Source organism: Chelonoidis abingdonii, chromosome 19, assembly GCF_003597395.2.
Source record: "Chelonoidis abingdonii isolate Lonesome George chromosome 19, CheloAbing_2.0, whole genome shotgun sequence".
NCBI lineage: Eukaryota > Metazoa > Chordata > Testudines > Testudinidae > Chelonoidis > Chelonoidis abingdonii.
This window is the reverse complement of record NC_133787.1, coordinates 34,825,662-34,844,888: the sequence shown is the minus strand read 5'-3', so window position 1 is coordinate 34,844,888 and position 19,227 is coordinate 34,825,662. Positions and strand designations below refer to the sequence as shown.

General features: G+C 41.5%; 1 protein-coding gene across 1 annotated transcript in view; it reads right to left on the bottom strand.

Annotated features, from left to right (window-relative positions):
- Positions 1 to 860: 860 nt before the first annotated feature.
- The window catches only part of ATP2C2 (ATPase secretory pathway Ca2+ transporting 2), a 28,068-nt gene continuing 9,701 nt past the window's right edge, over positions 861 to 19,227 (bottom strand). The window contains exons 10-24 of the mRNA XM_032777560.1: positions 17,864 to 17,961; positions 16,826 to 16,927; positions 15,752 to 15,841; positions 12,835 to 12,936; positions 12,041 to 12,197; positions 9,572 to 9,742; positions 6,293 to 6,390; positions 6,141 to 6,191; positions 5,561 to 5,727; positions 4,891 to 4,959; positions 4,681 to 4,797; positions 3,830 to 3,977; positions 2,755 to 2,850; positions 2,287 to 2,428; positions 861 to 1,284 (exon numbers count right to left, since the gene is read on the bottom strand). Of these exons, the coding sequence (XP_032633451.1) occupies positions 1,169 to 1,284; positions 2,287 to 2,428; positions 2,755 to 2,850; positions 3,830 to 3,977; positions 4,681 to 4,797; positions 4,891 to 4,959; positions 5,561 to 5,727; positions 6,141 to 6,191; positions 6,293 to 6,390; positions 9,572 to 9,742; positions 12,041 to 12,197; positions 12,835 to 12,936; positions 15,752 to 15,841; positions 16,826 to 16,927; positions 17,864 to 17,961 (1,724 nt within the window). The 3' untranslated portion in view covers positions 861 to 1,168. The remainder of the gene's footprint in view (positions 1,285 to 2,286; positions 2,429 to 2,754; positions 2,851 to 3,829; positions 3,978 to 4,680; positions 4,798 to 4,890; positions 4,960 to 5,560; positions 5,728 to 6,140; positions 6,192 to 6,292; positions 6,391 to 9,571; positions 9,743 to 12,040; positions 12,198 to 12,834; positions 12,937 to 15,751; positions 15,842 to 16,825; positions 16,928 to 17,863; positions 17,962 to 19,227) is intronic.

Here is a 19,227-nt window from a genome sequence, read left to right as displayed (position 1 = left end):
TGAGCAGTGCAGAGTCACAGATGGTACTGCTGGGTATCTTGCTTTATTACATGCCTATAAAGGTGAAGGCAACTGAAGGGCTTAGATTCTGCAGCCTGATGGGGAGGACAACCTAAACCAAAGCCCCCATTAAGCCCCTATTCAGCAAGCATGTACAGCTCTTGAAAAATGAATGTAAGTATCCCCAAGCTAGGCACTTGCTTAAGACGGTTGCTGAATCAATGTCAGCTGGTCACAGCCTTCACCAAGGAAAATGAGATAAGGTGTCCTGGTAATAAAGGCAAAAGAATGGAAGGACACTCTTAAAAGTGGAGGTTACTGCCTAAGTCAGGGGTAGCCAGCCTGAGCCTAAGGAGGAGCCAGAATTTACCAGTGTAAACGGTCAAAGAGCCACAGTAATACACCAGTAGCCCCGCATCAGCTCCCGCCTCCAGCGCCTCCCACCCACCGGCAGCTGATCAGCGTCTCCTGCTCCCTCCTCCACCTCCCAATCAACTGTTTCATGGCATGCAGGAAGCTCTGGGGGAGAAGCGAGGGCATGGCAGGCTCAGGGGAGGGGGCGGGAAGGGATGGAGTGGGGGTAGGGCCTGTGGCAGAGCCAGGGGTTGAGTAGTGAGCACCCCCCAGCATATTGGAAAGTTGGCACCTCTAGCTCCAGCCCCAGAGTTGCTGCCTATACAAGGAGCCACATATTAACTTCTGAAGAGCTGCATGTGGCTCCGGAGCCACAGGTTGGCCACCCCTGGCCTAAATAACAGCAAGATTCTCCCTCAAACAATCACTAGTTAACTTTTTAAATCCAGATTTTATTAACAACAATCCTTGTGATTTAAATAAACAAACATCAGCTGTGTGCAGTAGATTGTTCTGTACAGGTGCATGGCCACACTGAGCTGGAGCTATCACTCTGTGCAAGTGGACTGGTCAGCGTAGTATGAAAATATATATAAATCTGTGCAACAGAGGTAGTGTTTACGCCCTGGGGCAGACCGCTTGACATAGCCTGGGTGAAGAAAGTGGCAGGAATATTATCTGATATGGGAAAGGCTATTGATCTAGATTCACTTTAATACTTTCCACAAGGATTTGCACAGTCACAAAAGGACGCATTTGAATTACAAAATGGCAATTTAATTCAAAGAACGTTCTTTAGAGAGGTCTGTATCCATTATACTTCATGAAGATTCGTCACTTTCTTCATTCTGCAGCAATGCTTTTCACACACTTTGATAAGCTCCGACACAATAAAGACTGAAGACGACAGGCCAGTGAGAAACAACAGATCTGCCCAGGAGTGAGGGAAGAAAGGGGAACACAGTGGGTCAGCTGCGTTCTTGTGGTGGGCAAGAGTATTCAGATAAGGCTCTGTCTACATGAGAGAAATTTGCACTGATGTAACTACATTGATCTACAGCTGAACTCTGATCTTGTAAACAGCCAGTTATGATCATCTTTTGGCTGCCAAATGTGATTTCGATCCTTCAGTTAATGGTCAAACGGCTGTACAGTTTGAAAAGGCTGAGAAATTTGGCAGCAAAGAAGAGATGCAGCTCTCTCAAACAGAGAAAGCAGGCCCACTGTATCCATTCATTACCAGTTATGTACGCTATCACTGAATGATTAAAAAATAACTCAGACTGGCCCTGCTGTCATTTGGACATATTCTGTTTTATGAACTTTTGGATTTTATGAACTTGTTCCCCAGTTAGTTCATAAAATAGGAGTTCTGCTATAGTAACAGTAGCACCATCATTTATGCACCAGTGTGAAGGAGGCTTTACATTGGTATGACTTAGTCTGGTAGTAAAAATGCACTCACGTAAACCTTGACACAGGTGCATTAGGGGGTTGCACTGGTGTCATGATTCAACATAGTTCCACCAGCACAAATGTCTCTAATGGAGACTGAGGCTAATCTACAAAGCTGTGTGAAGCACTTGATGTGTCTAAATATGAAAACATGAATACAACCACTCAGATATTTTGTCTGGTATATTAAGGGAATTGGATAAGGGCGTGAACATAAACATTTATAACCTGTGCAACCAGAAATAAGAACAATCAAATCAAACTGATAGCCTGGAGGGAAGAATCTTTCTCCTCCCCAGCAATGTGCAACATAACACAGCTGGCTGGCTGCACTGTTTCCCCACCTTCTTCTGAGTCATTATGTAACAATGAGAGCTGCACGAGATGGCACAGAGGTCTAATCTGATCTGGTAAATCTCATATTTCTCTTAAATAGCTTAAAACCACAAGCTTATTGCTATTTCCCTAATAACTTACCTAATGCGCCTAAATTCTCTGTTAGGAAGATCTTTTGTAAAGGCGGGATGTAAATGACAGCCATCTGTCCCAACAGTGACCCCAGCACAGAATATAAGAACATGCGGTTTCGGAAAAAGCCGATCTCAAAGATCAACTTTGTCTGGGGGAAAAAAAAAAAAAAATGAAATGTCAAATTTTTCAGCCTCTTGTTTATATGTGAATCTACACATTTGTCAGTCTGCCTGTCCAACAGCCAACATCAATAGCCTGTTAACAAATTAAAGTTATGTGTATGCTAACTCAGGCAAGCGTAACTTTGTTGTAAATTGGTTAATTGTTACCGTTATAAAACCTAGTTGGTTAATAAGATAAAACCTGAACTTTTTTTCAGTTACAGTGAAGAAAACATGCCATTACCACTAACATGAAGCATACATTTAAGCTGCTATTTAAAGACAATGCTGACACGCCCATTGTCTGTCTCACCTGAGAACGACATGTCAGGGCATTGAAGAGGTCAAAGAACACAAAACAAGTAAAAGTCATTGTTGTGGTCCTGGGAGTTGTGCCACTTTCAGGAATCTGGAAACACATGTAAAATTCAAGGTTATTAAAAAAAGTTTGGGCCTTATAAAAGCATGTAACACAGCACTTTAGTTTAATAATAGCCACTCTGTTTAAAAAGAAGTCACGATCAACTTGAAATCTAATCCACTTATAAAAAGAGAGATAACAGTAGTTCCAGGCATTGCAGTGAGCACCAACCTCAGATTTCAATGCCAGGTACCTAAATACCATTGAGGACCTGGGCCTAACTCACTACTGCGACTATTTCTGTTTTACAATCAAATCTTCAGATCAGTGGTGAATTTAGCCAAAAGACCTCTAGAGAATTTATTTTCATGTTATGTCTAATTAGCAACAGTTATTTATGTACTACTATATAGATAAAATATATTCCAAATCTAGCCTCATAATAGAGGTCTCTCATTTAGGGGTCAAGTGCTGTAATTTTAAGTTTCTCAGTAATTGGGATTAACCTAATATTACTGAACCTGGGCATCAGGATCAGTTTGTAGCCTGACATTTCCCTTCAAAAGGGTAATTACTGATACTTGTGTGTTTTATGGTGATGTTACTCGGGTACAAATACTCCAGTGAAGGACCCAGTTGCAAAGATTTGCAAACAAAAACAGAGATTACATTGTAGCTGAATTTTGTGGCATAAAAAGTCAGAAGCTAAAACCCTGCAGCCAAAATGTACTCCTTGAAATAATAGTATTTGTAGCATCTGACATGTACATAGTACTTTTAATCTCTAGACCTCAATGAACTTTTGAAGGGAGGTTAAGCGTTCTCATCCTCATATTATAGGTGGAAAACTCAGATACTGAAAGGTGAAGAGACTGCACAGCAAGTTAGTGGCAGAGCCAAGTTTCTTGACACGTCGTCCCGAGTCCTCTCCACTGGACATTCTATCTTCTGAGAAAATTGTCCTTAAAATGTGATAAATTGTGCCCCATGTCAGTGCAAATAAGATGGGATTAAATATTTATCTCACCTCTTTCCAAAAGACAAAGAGGGTCCCACTGATGATAATTATAGCAGACAGAAAAATTTTCAGGATCAACGCTCTGCTGAGAATTGTATCTGTAATATTTCGAGGGGGTTGTTTGATGGCATCTTTGTCAACTGGTTCAACTCCCAGGCTGTCATCAAACAAAACAACATGCAACATGTTTAGCAGATACAGATCTGTTACATGTGTTCTAAAACTTTAGTGCTGGTGCAAGGAAACAGAGCCCAGGAGGCTGAAATCTTTTGCTTAATCACGGAAGGTGCAAAGCACTAGAAACATTAGTGCTAGCTCCTCTATGGTTGCCATCATGCCTCAGTCCTGTCCGGGATGGGTGAGGGGGGCGAATGTAGAGGGTGTCTAGTAAGGAGTTACTGATTTGTGCCCCAACATGTGATTTATGTATTTGACTTGTAAAATGTTGTGCTGGATTAACAGAGGGGGGCTAACAATGTCTGTACATCAACCCATGGGTAGATTCAGTCACAAGATCAGTGATTACAAGGCATGAAGGCTTTCTTTCAACTGCTACATAAACATATTTTGTTTTTAAAAAGCTGCTGGGGTGCTATATTATTGGACACAGCTTGCCGAAGGCAAGAAAACCAGGTGACCGAAACCCAGCTGGACCTGCGTCTGATAGGTGGTGGGTACACACAGGGTAGTGGATCCACTCCCCGTCTATAGGTGAAAGAATTTGGCGATTCCACCCCAAGAGGCCCTGCACCTGACCATGACAGCTTTTGTTAACAAAGCGTTATTAATGCCTTTCAAGTCAATGGAGTTGTACCACTTTTCTCCAAGGCTAATTTTGGCTCAATGTGTAATTTCATTACCTTTGAGCCGGGGGTCCATCCATTATAATGTTGATCCACAAGATCTGCATGGCGTTGAGTGGATTTGGTAAATTCAACACTGTCGACAGAGTGATTAAGCTCAATGCTGAAATGCTCCTGCAAAGCAGATGGAGCAGGAACACCACATTACTTCACCCAGCCAAGCCAAAAAGCTGCCCATCACTGGAGTTTCAGCAAGTGTCTACTTACGTGCTAAGCTGAAACCGGACAAAATTTTTTATATTGTAAAATATTCCCTTTCCCTCCTCTATGGCATTCCTGGAAAGGAGAGATGTGGTAATTTATAAACTGATGGGTATTCATGACATTTCATATCTAACCTAGTAATCACCTAAGAAACTTTACAGACAAGAGAACAGCCTCTTAGTTTATATTCTCCCCTTCCCTTTCATTTCAATGGAAGTCCAATATCAAGTTAGGACAACTCTAACATGACAGGGGTATCTATACAACCCTTTGATTAAGGGGTTGCTGTTGGAACTAAGAAGTCTGAGATGAGATCGGTCCATTCTGTTTTGGTACATGGACATAAGTGTACATGAGGTATATCTCATTCTGACCACTCTGCCTGTTGGCTCTAGTCTTGTGAACTGCAGGGCATTACAAGCTACAGGAGTCCTTTCTATGAGCTTCCTGGGGAGGCAGGCAGAATGGAGCAAGATATGGTGGATGTAATCCTCCATATGTGCCTCCAAAGACACAATGGGCTAGACCAGTAGTGGGTGTAAATTGGCATAACTCAATAGATTGCATGCAGATTTGCATCAGCTGAGGATCTGGCCTTTGACATATTTTCAATGCTAGTCACATAGAAACTCATTGCATTCAATGTCAAGAAAGTATCTGAAGCTCAACCTACATTATCGCTGAGAAGTCATCGTCCACTAGTATCATGTTGGCAGCCTCCTTGCTGACATCTGTGCCTGCTTGTCCCATTGCAACCCCAATATCAGCAGATTTTAGGGCCACTGCATCATTGACCCCATCCCCTGTCATTCCCACAATGGCACCAGTGCCTTGCAAAGCCTGTGGAAATGGAGAGATGAATAAATTCAATGCCACCAGGATGAGCTCTTCCTGCAGCGGTTACAATGTTTGTAATTTATATTCCACTGCACATCTCAGATGGGAATATGGACTTTAGCAACCCAGAGGTGCACAAAGTACCATGGGTAGTGCACAGAGAAACAACCGAGATATTGTACTCGGATTGATTTCCAGAAGTGCACAGCCCCCAGTATTTCAGCTAGAGCAGTGGATACTTCCACTCTCGTAGATATTAAGTTGCCCATGTAATTATAACTCTATTCTATTGACTCCTGTTTCAAAGAGCCCGGTCCTATTCAGCAGGAGACCTGTCAGTGGCATGGGCTGGAACAGTATTGGTGCCCTAGTTTGGGTTTCCATTTCATATAACAGTGTTGGGAGGAAATCAGTACCTTTATGATTTTTAGCTTGTGCTTTGGGCTTGTTCTGAAGAAAACAGAAACCTGGACGATGAAGAGGAAAAAAGGGGAAAAAAGGCTCTCAGACTCATGCTGTATTACGTGGAATCCTACAGCACTATTGGAAACAGTTTAAAACACTTTACATTTTTGACTGCAGATAACAACTCTGACTCTGCCACATGGTCCAGCTCTTCCCCAGACATGGCTTTCAGTTTCCCATTACTGAGTCCAATACTTCGTCCTGCACAGAAAACCCAACAAAAGAGCAGTCCATTACCACCAAGAGTGGATAATTATTTTCTGATTTGAAACAAAAGACCCCGTTTAAGAGGATCACAGAAAATGACTATGAGCTGGTGTCACCTATGGAGACATGGGAAAAAAATTCTTTTGAGGTCTCTAATGCGTCAATCATGTATTTCTTACTCAGAGAATTTTGCATGAGCGAAGCGTTAGATGAACAGAACTGGGTACGATATTAAGGTGCATTTCCACAGAGGCTAATTTAGTTTTACAGGGGAATAACCTTCGGAGAGAACAGGATACTTCATGTGTTTCATTTGCAGAGACTCCTTCTAATCGTTTTCTTTGGGTGAAAACGAGGCAGCATTTAAATGCCTCTGCCATGGACTTTGCAATGGATTCATCTCCTGAACACACAGTAAGCAGAAAAGAATCACACTTGGCTAAGTATGAGATCATTGGGCCAGACCCTCAGCTGCCGTCAATCAGCAAATTTCCAGTGATTATAGTTAGAGCAATGAAAATTGACACCATCTGAGGATTTGTTGTTCCAGTTTCTGCTGCTTGCATGATATATTTCTAATGGCGATTTGAAAACCCTAAATGTAATAATGGGATATACAGAGATGTTTGCATGAGATATTAAAAAAGACACTAATCCCAGCAATGACGTTTTTCTCATTTGTTTAAGGGGATCCGCAGTAACTTTACATCATTTATATTGCTGCTACAGTGGATTTTGTATTGCTGGAAATGGATCCATACTACTGTTGTAATTAGATCACTACAGTTAATTAGATTTGTTTCGATGGACCAGCAAAAGGACCTCATCACACATTAAGTGGTGGGGACATTTGTGTGGCTTGTTGGAAAAGGCGTGTTGTCCCTTTAAGGGTGGCTAGAGAGCTGGGTAGCTGCTACATTGGAGTGGCCAACCTGTCGCTCCAGAGCCACATGCTGCTCTTCAGAAATGAATATGAGGCTCCTTGTATAGGCACCGACTCCGGGGCTGGAGCTACAGGCACCAACTTTCCAAGGTGCTCACTGCTCAACCCTGGCTTTGCCCCTACTCCACCCCTTCCTGCCCCCTCTCCTGAGCCTGCTATGCCCTCTTTTTCCCCCAGAGCCTCCTACACACCACAAAACAGGTGATCAGGAGGTGGGGGGGTGCTGACTGACAGGACTGCAGGTGGGTGGGAGGCACTGGGAGTTGGGTGGGGGTCAGCTGATGAAGGGCTGCTGACATGTTAGTGTGGCTCTTTGGCCACACTACATTGATAAATTCTGTCTCCTTCTCAGGCTCAGGTTGGCCACCCCTGTGGTGTATGAAGGCAGCTCCATACCAGGTCAGCACAGTGGTGCTAGCCGATGCACTCCATCAGGTGACTGGAAGAAATGGGGACTATTTCTGCCCACATATGATCGGTACAAGACCTGAGTCAGGCTGAACAGCACCCATCCTCCCACCCATGGAATTACTTGAAATACCAGGTTTTGTCACAACCTGCTGTGCGGACATTATGCTAGTCATTCTTTTCTCAGGGAACTGGGGAGGAATTTTTCCATCATTGCCAGATTGGCCAAGGGGAGGTGGGTTTCTTTGCTTTCCCTACAGTGGGCTGGGGGTTTAGTGGGGGACATAGAATGAAATGGGGGTTAGACTATGATATCACCACTTATTATGTAAGCTTGGGGCAGATGTCCAGTGCAGGTATTCCGATGGGAATGGATACAAATTATCTGATCAAATGGACTGGAAAAAGGATTTAAAGGAGGTGTTCTTTAAAGGAGTGGAAACAATGGGAGTTCAGGGCTTCTAGGACTGGTACAGCAAGGAGCCAACTTTGTCCTCCTTTATAGCTCCCCTTCCCCCCTTAACTCTTGTTCAAGAGGGATGAGGTCCCAGCAGCAGACTGGCTTGGGACCAGGATGGGTACAGGGGAGGGCTGCCAACAGCCCCCCAGATATATATAAATGATCATGGAATTATCTGCACTGTACAATTTTATCTGCCAGGAATAAAGCTGCAACCTAATTAAACCACACCCAGCATCTCCTGACCTTCCGACACAGCTGGACAAAGTGCACTACTGTATAATGTCACATCTGGAACTCAAGGAATCTAATGCAACGAATCATTAATGATCTGGATTTTGGGATGGATTCCACCCTTAGCAAGTTCATGGATGACACTAACCTGGAGGAAAGGTAGATGCATTGGAGGGTAGGGATACGGTCCAGAGCAACCTAGAAAAATTGGAGGATTGGGCCAAAAGAAATCTGATGAAGTTCAGTGAGGAAAAAGTGCAGAGTCCTGCACTTAGGACAGAAGAATCTCATGCACTGCTACAGGCTGGGACAGACTGGCTAAGTGGCTGTTCTGCCGAAAAGGACCTGAGGATTACAGTGGATGAGAAGCTGGATATGAGTCAACAGTGTGCCCTTGTTACCAAAAAGGCTAATGGCATATTGGGTTGCATAAGTCAGAGCATTGCCAGCAGATCGAGGGAAGTGATTATTCCCCTCTATTTGGCACTGATGAGGCCACATCTGGAGTATTGCATCCAGTTTTGGGCCCCCCACTACAGAAAGGATGTGGACAAATTGGAGAGATTCCAATGGAGGGCAATGAAAATTATCAGAGGGCTGGGGCACATGACTTATTAGGAGAGGCTGAGGGAACTAGGCTTATTTAGTCAACAGAAAAGAAGAGTGAGGAGGAATTTGATAGCAGCCTTCAACTACCTGAAGGGGGTGTCCAAAGAAAATGGAGCTAGGCTGTTCCCAGTGACGGCAGATGACAGAACAAGGAGCATTGGTCTCAAGTTGCAGTGGGGGAGGTCTACGCTGGATATTAGGAAACACTATTTCACTAGGAGGGTGGTGAAGCACTGGAATGGGTTACTTAGGGTGGTGGAATCTCCATCCTTAGAGGTTTTTAAGGCCCAGCTTGACAAAGCCTTGGCTGGGGTGACTTAGTTGGAGTTGGTCCTGCTTTGAACAGGGGGTTTGGTTAGATGACCTCCTGAGGTCTCTTCCAACCCTAATCTTCTATGATTCTACGAAATGAAAAGAAAGGTAAATGGGCTAAGTTTATCTTATGAAGTTCAATAAATATAAGATTTGGTGTTGATCTGAGAGACAGACAATGCAAAATGTGGGGAAAAGCTAATTGTTACCGATAGCCATGGCAGTTTCCAAGGCATCTCCAGTTATCATCTTCACGGATACACCACACTCAAAGAGGAGTTGAACAGCTTCTTTAACTCCAGCTCTTGGTGGGTCAATTATTCCAACCAGCCCTAAAAATGTTAGTCTGCCAAGTTCTGGACCTGAAGCCAGAGCAAGTACTAAAGAAAGAGAGAGGGGAAAGGACCAAGTTATTCCACATTAGTTTCCATATAAGAATCCATATTACATTTAGTTTGACATTTTCAAGAAGATTCTTAATCAGACTTCCACTTTTGCAGATGAAAATCAGGTTGTTAGACCATATCTAGTCACAAATTTATCAGGGCCTAATTGGGCTGGTTTAGTTATACCAGTGCAACTTTTGTGTGTGGATTCTCTTCTCTCAGTTTAAAATTTGGTTTCTTAGTTCAGGTTGAGTGTTAACTTACCAACACTGGTAAGAGAGTGCCTACACACAGAGGTGCACCGATTTAAGTAAATCAGGACAAAATTATATGTTTAAACTTGTGCATAGACCAGGCTCCTTGACTGGAGCTGAACCAAAATAAGCTACACTTCAATTAAAATAAGTGTCTACACAGAGGCTTGCATCAGTTGAACTAAATCAGTTAAAAATCACATCTTTAGTTAAAACTATGCAACTTTCCAGGTAGACAAGGCCACAAACATTTAGATGCTGTAATTTGTGTCTAAAAATCTAATTCCACAGTTCTTGAATTTATCGCATTGATTTACAGGTGTAACTTCCAGAATACTTCATCAGATGTGTGTATGAAACTGTTTCAAATGATCTTTCTCACCTATCACACATCAGTTGCTTGGGCCAATTGCTTTTCTGCAGAATAGTAATTCAAGATTCATACTGTGAGATCATGGTGATGTTCCTGTGTCGCCTGCTTTTTGTAACTTTTGAAATTTATAAATATTCAAAAATACATATATTTATATACAAGAGAAGGCCAAGGGGTGGGATGGACCTGATAACAGTCTTCAAACTTCTAAAAGGTTGCTATAAAGACAACAGTGGTCAATTGTTCTCCATGTCCAGTAATTTGCTTTGTTTGAAGCAGGGAAGATCCAGGTTAGATATTAGGAAAAAATTTTCTATCAGGATAGGTAAGTACTGGAATAAGGCTCCAAAGGAGGCCGTGGAATCCCTGTCATTGGATATTTTTAAGAACAGGTTAGACAAACACCTGGCAGGGATAGTCTAGATATATTTGGTCCTGCCTCACCACAGGAAACTGGACTAGATGACCTCTTGAGGCTCCTACGACATTTCTCCGATTCTATATGTCCCACAGACAGACTATATGTTGATATGAAGTAAGAGTCAAACTGAGGGCAAGATATTTCCCTAATTAAAAAACAAAACAACCAACCAACTTCACTTGTAAAAACTTGATGCTAAAATATAGGGCCCAATCCCATTCTCAGTGAAATCAATGGGAGGGATTTCAAATGGGGCTGCAGCAGGCCCACAGGGCTAAGTCCTGAATTCCTGACACAGACTATGATCAGTCTTTACAAAGGCAAGATTCCCATTGGCTTCCATGCATCACTTCCAAATGTGCTTTTTGTTGCTGTTGAAGAAGCTTCTCTGACCAAAACCTGGCTACAGAACAGACTAGGCAAGGTACAGCGTTCAGTTTGTTAGTGAAAAAATTACTCTATGTCTCAGACTATTGCAATTGTTCGTGGAGGACAATTGTTCACACTCTTCAGTGGTCGTGTACAGTTCCTTTGCATTTTGCTGATATAAACCACCAAGAAATAAAGATTTTTATTAGAAAACGAGCAGCCAACACTCTCAGAACAAGGCTCTTGGAAACAGAGGGGAAATATAAAGACATCAGGCCTGATCCTGCTGCTGTTACTCATATGAGTAATGATAATAACCGACACTATATTTTCTAACAATCTCCCCCAAACACTTCCTAGTGTTAAATACAGTAAGTATTCTTGATCTCATTTCACATGCGAGATCTGATGCAGGTAGACGCTGTGACTTGACTCAAGACACAGTTACTACCAGAGTTGGGCCTGGAAGTCAGGAATTCCTGACTTCCAATCTGTGCTGATTTCCCTAACACACCCGGCCCTTCCTTGGGACAACTAACATAAGGGCCAAGTGACTGATCCTTTTATGTTTCACTATGCAGGAACAAATTGCACCTGAGGCTTTTTACAATGGGCCAGATCCTCTCCTGGCCACTACTTTTAGAGACAGCAAGGACACTGGCAGATGCCTGGTTATTGCTATGAGGAGAAGAATTCCATGGGGTGAAAATGGGGGGTGATTCTCACTGAAAAGTAAAGTATTTTGCTGCTATATAAAGAATCATCCTTCTCCTGCAACTTGTGCATGAGGCACTAGAGAAGCAAAGAGTTATTCTTATTGGAAAATATACAGAAAGGATAACCTGTAAGCTTAAAAGGATGCAATACTAACTGACCCCGCAGGCCTAGAGATCCCATTCTTCTCTCTTCCTGGACGTAGGAGGCTTTCTGCTGTGGCGTGAGAGGGAGTGAGATGCCACCATTGTTATACATGGTACAATACTGAATAACTTCTTCAAAGGCTCCCTTCATAAAATAAACATCTTCCTGTCCCTTTAAAATAAGAAGGCCAGTTACGTCATTAAAAAATATTGACAGTATTAAACCCTTTACATCTTAGATGTGCAGGTTCCCTTGTTTGTGCCATTATCTATCCCATAAAACACACGGACACTTGCCTCTTAAATAATGCACCATTTCTGTGGTGCACGCTTTATATACTGAATCTCAGTGACCCTTGTAGTGAAAAAGTTTTTTTTTTTGTTTTTTTTTTTTTTAAAAAAAAAAAAAATAGAGAATAAAATTAACTCAATTAAAGCAGGTAGGACAACAAAGGATGCAGTTTCTCGGAAATATCTATTTTTCCCTATTGAAATTTTGATGTAAAAAATAAAATAAAAATGTTAATTATTTTTTGCTAGTTTTACAGTTGTTTGCAAAACAGGATGAATTTTTCTCAAATTTACATTGAAATTTCATCCTTTTTTTTTTTTCAGTGTTATCCACAATGTCAAAACAAAATTGTCACTGAAATAGTGGCTTTTGAAAATTATGATGTAGTTTATGAAAGCACCATCTACCTGTGTCTGGAACCCTTTGTATGGCTACTGTCTATGAAACCTCGCTTCATTTCCATTGATATTTACATACAAGATAGGAAACACGAAACCAGTCTATATAATCATTGTACCTGATTTTTCAGCATGCATTTTACTGCCATCCACTTTTGCTCCGAACTAAATGGAATTTCCTTCTCTCTTATATAAGTATCTTTTATATCACTTAATTCCATCTAAAATAAGGAAATTAAAATTATTGTTGTAATACTAAACAATGCGAGTTTTTGCGCATACTCTGTATAGAACTTTTACATATAGCGAGTTACCAACATTAAACAATGATCACATGTCCTTATGCAGTAGTGTTTTAGAGATGAGGACAAAGAAGCAAAGAGAGAGATTAAGGCCCACAGTTTCAGAAGCTTTTGCTTATCTGGGCTGGCTAATTTGATATATCTTAAGCCTGTGTGGAGGTTTGTCTAAGAGATCTGCTTTAGGAATTGTTTTGGGGAAGTTCTATGGCTATGCCGCAGGTCAGATGAGAAGATCCCAATGGTTCCTCCTGGCTTTGGAATTTCTGAAAAGCCCAATTTTCAGAAGTGCTGAGTAGCCATGATGCTCATTGACTTCATCTGCAGTTGTGGATGTTCAACTCTGAAATTCAGGGCCTTGGAGTCTTAATCTGGGAATGCAAAAATCAATCAACATTTATGAAAATTTAGGCCTATGTAGCTTTCCCAAGTCTGTGTCAAAGCTCAGACTAGAAACCAAAATTCCTAACTCCTGGTCTTGTGCTTTAATTACAGGACTATAGTTCTGTTAATTCATTCACATTCCAGCCTTCAAAAAGAGGGAGACTGCAAATAATGGGTCATGGTTTCATTTATTTCCTGTAGTTTCAGCTTAGAAAGGAACTTGAACTCCAAAAAGCCCCCTCAGAGTGTTCCTCTAGCAGCTGACAACTTGAAAAACAATTCAAATTTAAAAATACATTCTGTCCAAATTGACACACATTGATTCATATTTAACATGCTGAATATCACATAGTCAAATAAGACATGCCCTGCACTGCAAATAAGACTGCTACATTCCAAACGTTCTGTTTTGGGGTATGTTTCCTGCCACTCTGGTTTTGACTGCTTTGTAAAAATCCACTCAGCTCTGGTACTTTTCCAAATCACAGTGGTAGCATTCATACAGGCGAAAGTGACTACATAAGGTGCAATGAAGTGCTAAATCAGGCCCATTATTTGTTGTGGACAGTATTTTGCACTCTACACAAGAAGGTCAATAGACCATCTATTGACAGCGGTGGATGTGGTATACCTAGACTTTAGTAAGGCATTTGATACGGTCTCGCATAATATCCTTATCGATAAACTAGGCAAATACAATTTAGATGGGGCTACTATAAGGTGGGTGCATAACTGGCTGGATAACCATACTCAGAGAGTAGTTATTAATGGCTCCCAATCCTGCTGGAAAGGTATAACAAGTGGGGTTCCGCAGGGGTCTGTTTTGGGACCGGCTCTGTTCAATATCTTCATCAACGACTTAGATGTTGGCATAGAAAGTACGCTTATTAAGTTTGCAGACGATACCAAACTGGGAGGGATTGCAACTGCTTTGGAGGACAGGGTCAAAATTCAAAATGATCTGGACAAATTGGAGAAATGATCTGAGGTAAACCGGATGAAGTTCAATAAAGACAAATGCAAAGTGCTCCACTTAGGAAGGAACAATCAGTTTCACACATACAGAATGGGAAGAGACTGTCTAGGAAGGAGTATGGCAGAAAGAGATCTAGGGGTCATAGTGGACCACAAGCTAAATATGAGTCAACAGTGTGATACTGTTGCAAAAAAAGCAAACGTGATTCTGGGATGCATTAACAGGTGTGTTGTAAACAAGACACGAGAAGTCATTCTTCCGCTCTACTCTGCGCTGGTTAGGCCTCAACTGGAGTATTGTGTCCAGTTCTGGGCACCGCATTTCAAGAAAGATGTGGAGAAATTGGAGAGGGTCCAGAGAAGAGCAACAAGAATGATTAAAGGTCTTGAGAACATGACCTATGAAGGAAGGCTGAAAGAATTGGGTTTATTTAGTTTGGAAAAGAGAAGACTGAGAGGGGACATGATAGCAGTTTTCAGGTATCTAAAAGGGTGTCATCAGGAGGAGGGAGAAAACTTGTTCACCTTAGCCTCTAATGATAGAACAAGAAGCAATGGGCTTAAACTGCAGCAAGGGAGATTTAGGTTGGACATTAGGAAAAAATTCCTAACTGTCAGGGTAGTTAAACACTGGAATAAATTGCCTAGGGAGGTTGTGGAATCTCCATCTCTGGAGATATTTAAGAGTAGGTTAGATAAATGTCTATCAGGGATGGTCTAGACAGGATTTGGTCCTGCCATGAGGGCAGGGGACTGGACTCGATGACCTCTCGAGGTCCCTTCCAGTCCTAGAGTCTATGAATCTATGAACATTCAGCAGAGTTCTTTGTTTTTGCAGAGCTGTAGAAAAAAAGGTAAGAAAGTAACAGATGACAAAAATACAAGAAAACCCTAGGCCATGACTTCTAATTTGACTTGTGCCTGTTCATTTGTCTGCTGTTTTCTCACTGGTGTCTGCAGAACAATGGAAAGGAGCCAGATTCCAGCCCAAAAGAAATCCATTGTGCAGTGTAATTACACAAACCAGCCAAGTAAAACCATTATTGCTATAGCATGGAAACGCTCAGTGAAGGTGTTTTGCCTGTGGAGGCTGGTGTAGATGCCTGTGTGTGTAAGCTAGGGTAGAGGAGACAAAGGTTCTTGCAAAAAGGACCAAAAAGAAGCAAGAAGAATCTGAAGTCAGTCTGTTCAATTACTCACTACAATTAATAATATCCAACAAATTCAGTTTATTTTGCAAGTTTTGGGTTACTGAAGGATCATATTCTCTATCTTTCTCCCCAGCGCTTATAAGGGAGCTATTATTTTACTGCCTACACAGAACCTGACTCTAGCTTGAAGAAATCTGCAAAAGACAAACAAATATAAGAAACCCTACCTTCATTGCCAAAGCAATAAGGGCTCCCTCCGTTGGCTGACCCATCACAGTATTTTTTCTGATAATAGCATTATTAGCCACACAGCCAGCCTAAAAAAAGTGATATATTTGCATACATTATTTTTATATAAAATAGTATACATTACATATCTCCCTCTAATTAGCTGGTAAGATACTGCAGAGTTATAATGGCTGCATTGTGACAACTTTCAATTCATGCCAAGTAGAGCGAAACTAAGGAGGTGGGAATTTGGCATCAAGGCTGAATCTGAGGGCTAAGGATCAAGTTCAGGGGCACAACCATCGCATCATATTTTGAATCAAAATACCAGCAATTTCGCAAGATGGTTCTTGCACTTTTCCACCATTTTGAGGCACTTCCAAGCGAGTAGAACTGGTAAAAAATATTAAATATTTCAAATTTTGAAAAATGAACAAGAAAATGTTGACTATATTTTCATAATTTCCCCCTCTTTGAATCAGCTCTACAAATCAGACCTGGAAAGATTAGTCCCGTCTAACTGTGGCTTTAAACATGAAATATAAATCTGAGGGGTGGGTTTGGATTAAATCTGAGGTTCCAGTTCAGGTCATTTGCAAGTATCTGATTTTCGTATACAATGGTGTGTGCAAAATTAGTGGTAAAATTGCATGTGTGTCTTAAAATAAAAATCAGATTCCCAGTACTCTGTGAAATCAATAAAGATTCTGCCTAACCAGCTGGCTGCATTTTGGAATTGCAGCTACTCTATAGAAATAAAAATGTATAATGTTAATTGCTCCTTGCTCTACGCATCATCACTGCACAAACTCTCATCCAAAACTGCAAAGCATTTCTGCAAGCCAATGTCTCTGGCTTCTCCCTAGATATTTCTGATGATTGTCACCTGCTATAAATCACTGTCATGTCTGATATAGTAACAGCACAAAATCCTTCTTTAGGTCCTCTTGCTATAGCAAGGACATGTTCAATTAGTCAATAAAAATGCAGTTTCAGTAACATTCATTCATCATACAAGGAGAGCATCATAATCGAGTGAAAATGGAGCAATTTGATTTATATTTTATACTTACCTCCACTAGCTTTCCTACTGAGACATTGGAAAATTCCTTAATAACTTTCTTTGATGGTAACAGACATACACTTCCTTTCCCACTGTATCCAACCCCGCTCACCTAGGGGGAAATAAATTTGGAAGGTGCATACATAAAATTTCCCAGCATCTAGCTGAAATATATGACTATCAATATTTTCTCCTTATACAGCACAACATCTCTGGGGACATTTATGATCTATTTTCAAAGCATGCTGGGATTAATGTGTTTTTCTGGGAGCAATATTTATAGCTAAGGTTGCAACTACTGTAATAATCACAGTGCAGTACTGTCTAGGGATGAGAAAACTCACTTTGCCGTATTTCAGTCCTATTTGTTCATCATGGGTACCATTCAATCAATGGGCCAAATTCTTAGTTAGGTGCAGCTACATTAGATTTGCCAGCCGGAATACAATAGACTAACCTATGTTCCTGTTTTATGATTATTGATTGTTGGTGTGATTCTCCACTGTTTTATATGGTAGTAGTTTACACCCAGTATGCACTGGTGTGATAACATGTAAGGCCACGGCTATAAATAAAAAATAAATAAATATAAAAAAGGAGGCTCAAGTCAACCTGTTAAAAAATGGGTGAAAATGTTTCTGCTCGAAATGCCAACAGCAGCATTAGCACTGGTGGCAGGAGCAACTAAATATTGTAATGTTTGTGTTTATGCTCATGATATTGCTGGGAGCGTTGTGTGGGCAGGATATGTGATTTCATCACACATGCTCTTTCAAGTACAGCATGGTCACTTTGCGTGAGCAGCTTCTGTGACTATGGGGCCTCATTCTGCATTCCTTCAACACCCCACTCTCTCATTCATATTAGGAGGAACTTCAAATGCACAAGGAATAAGCCTGCAGTCTAATATAAATACATGTACATTTAGAACAACTTATATAGGAGTTGACCATGCAAAGAACTGAGACTGTTGGATGTCCAGGACTGGAATTTGAGCAATCTTTTGTGGGCTTGAACTATGAAGTTTGTATAATTTCATGGACCATACCTCTGCCTGGAATCCATCTGAGGTTACTAGCTGAGTTACTGTCATCTCATTGGCTGTCAAAGTCCCTGTCTTATCTGAACAGATAACATTGCAGCAACCTGATGGGAGGAACATTTTTTTTTTTTTTAATCAAAGCTAATACAATATGCAAATAAGCAACTAGGTTAAATGCCATAGAAATGTTATGTTACTTGTACGTTACAAACACGAGCCATTACCGGCAAAGATCTATGTGAGAGAAAGAACAAAATACAAGAAGCTGGGTGAATTTTCTAACCCCTCATTAAGAAATAAGAGAAAACCAGTGCAAACATGTTTGTGCCTCTCTCATAGCTTGATAAGACATTTTACTACCATGTATATGATTTGGGTTTGGGATCTGGTAGGAGACAGCTGTTGGAAGGAAGGTTCCATCACTCTTGAACATCAATATTGCATGGTTCAGAGAAGGTGTTAATTTCTGAGAAAGCGATCAGTTTCTCAGAGCTGCAAGGTCATGACTGACAAGCTGAGAGGAAATATGGGGAAAAAAAAAAGATAAAAACCCAGCAGCCTAAGAGAAAGATGGTGAGACAATGGGTGCCCAAAGACTCACTCAGCAGTTCATCATTCTCTTGAATGATGGTGCAAGGGGGATCCCAATGACACTTATTTTTGTTTTGAGTCAAGATGGGATCAGTCCCTGCTCCACCACAAACTTTTTATGGGACGTTGGGCAAGTCATTTAGCCTCACAGGATATGTTCACACTGCACTAAAACACCCACAGCTGGCCCAACTCAGCTAACTCAGGTTTGCAGGGCCTGGGCTCTGGGCTACAAAATTGAAATTTAAATGCCTGAGTTCAGAGAGCTCCACAACAATTTTATAGCCCACTGCCCAATCCTCTCAAGTCTGTATCAGCTGACACGGGCCATCTACGGGTGCTTTGGGGCAGTCTAGACATACCCTCTGTATCTCAGGGTAGGTCTACACTACCTGCTGGATCGGTGGGTAGTGATTGATCTATTGGGGAATCGATTTATCGCATCTAGTGTAGATGCAATATATCAATCCCCAATCACTCTGCTGTCGACTCCTGTACTCCACCACGGTGAGAGGTGGAAGCGGAGTCAATGGCGGAGCAGCGGCAGTCGACCCTGTGCCGTGAGGACTCAAGGTAAGTCGACCTAAGATACGCAACTTCAGCTATGAGAATAGCATAGCTGAAGTCAACGTACCTTAGGTCTCATAGACTCATAGGTCAGAAGGGACCAATATGATCATCTAGTCTGACCTCCTGCACAAGGCAGGCCACAAAACCCTACCCATACACATTTATAACAACCCCTAACCCATGACTGAGTTATTGAAATCCTCAAAATT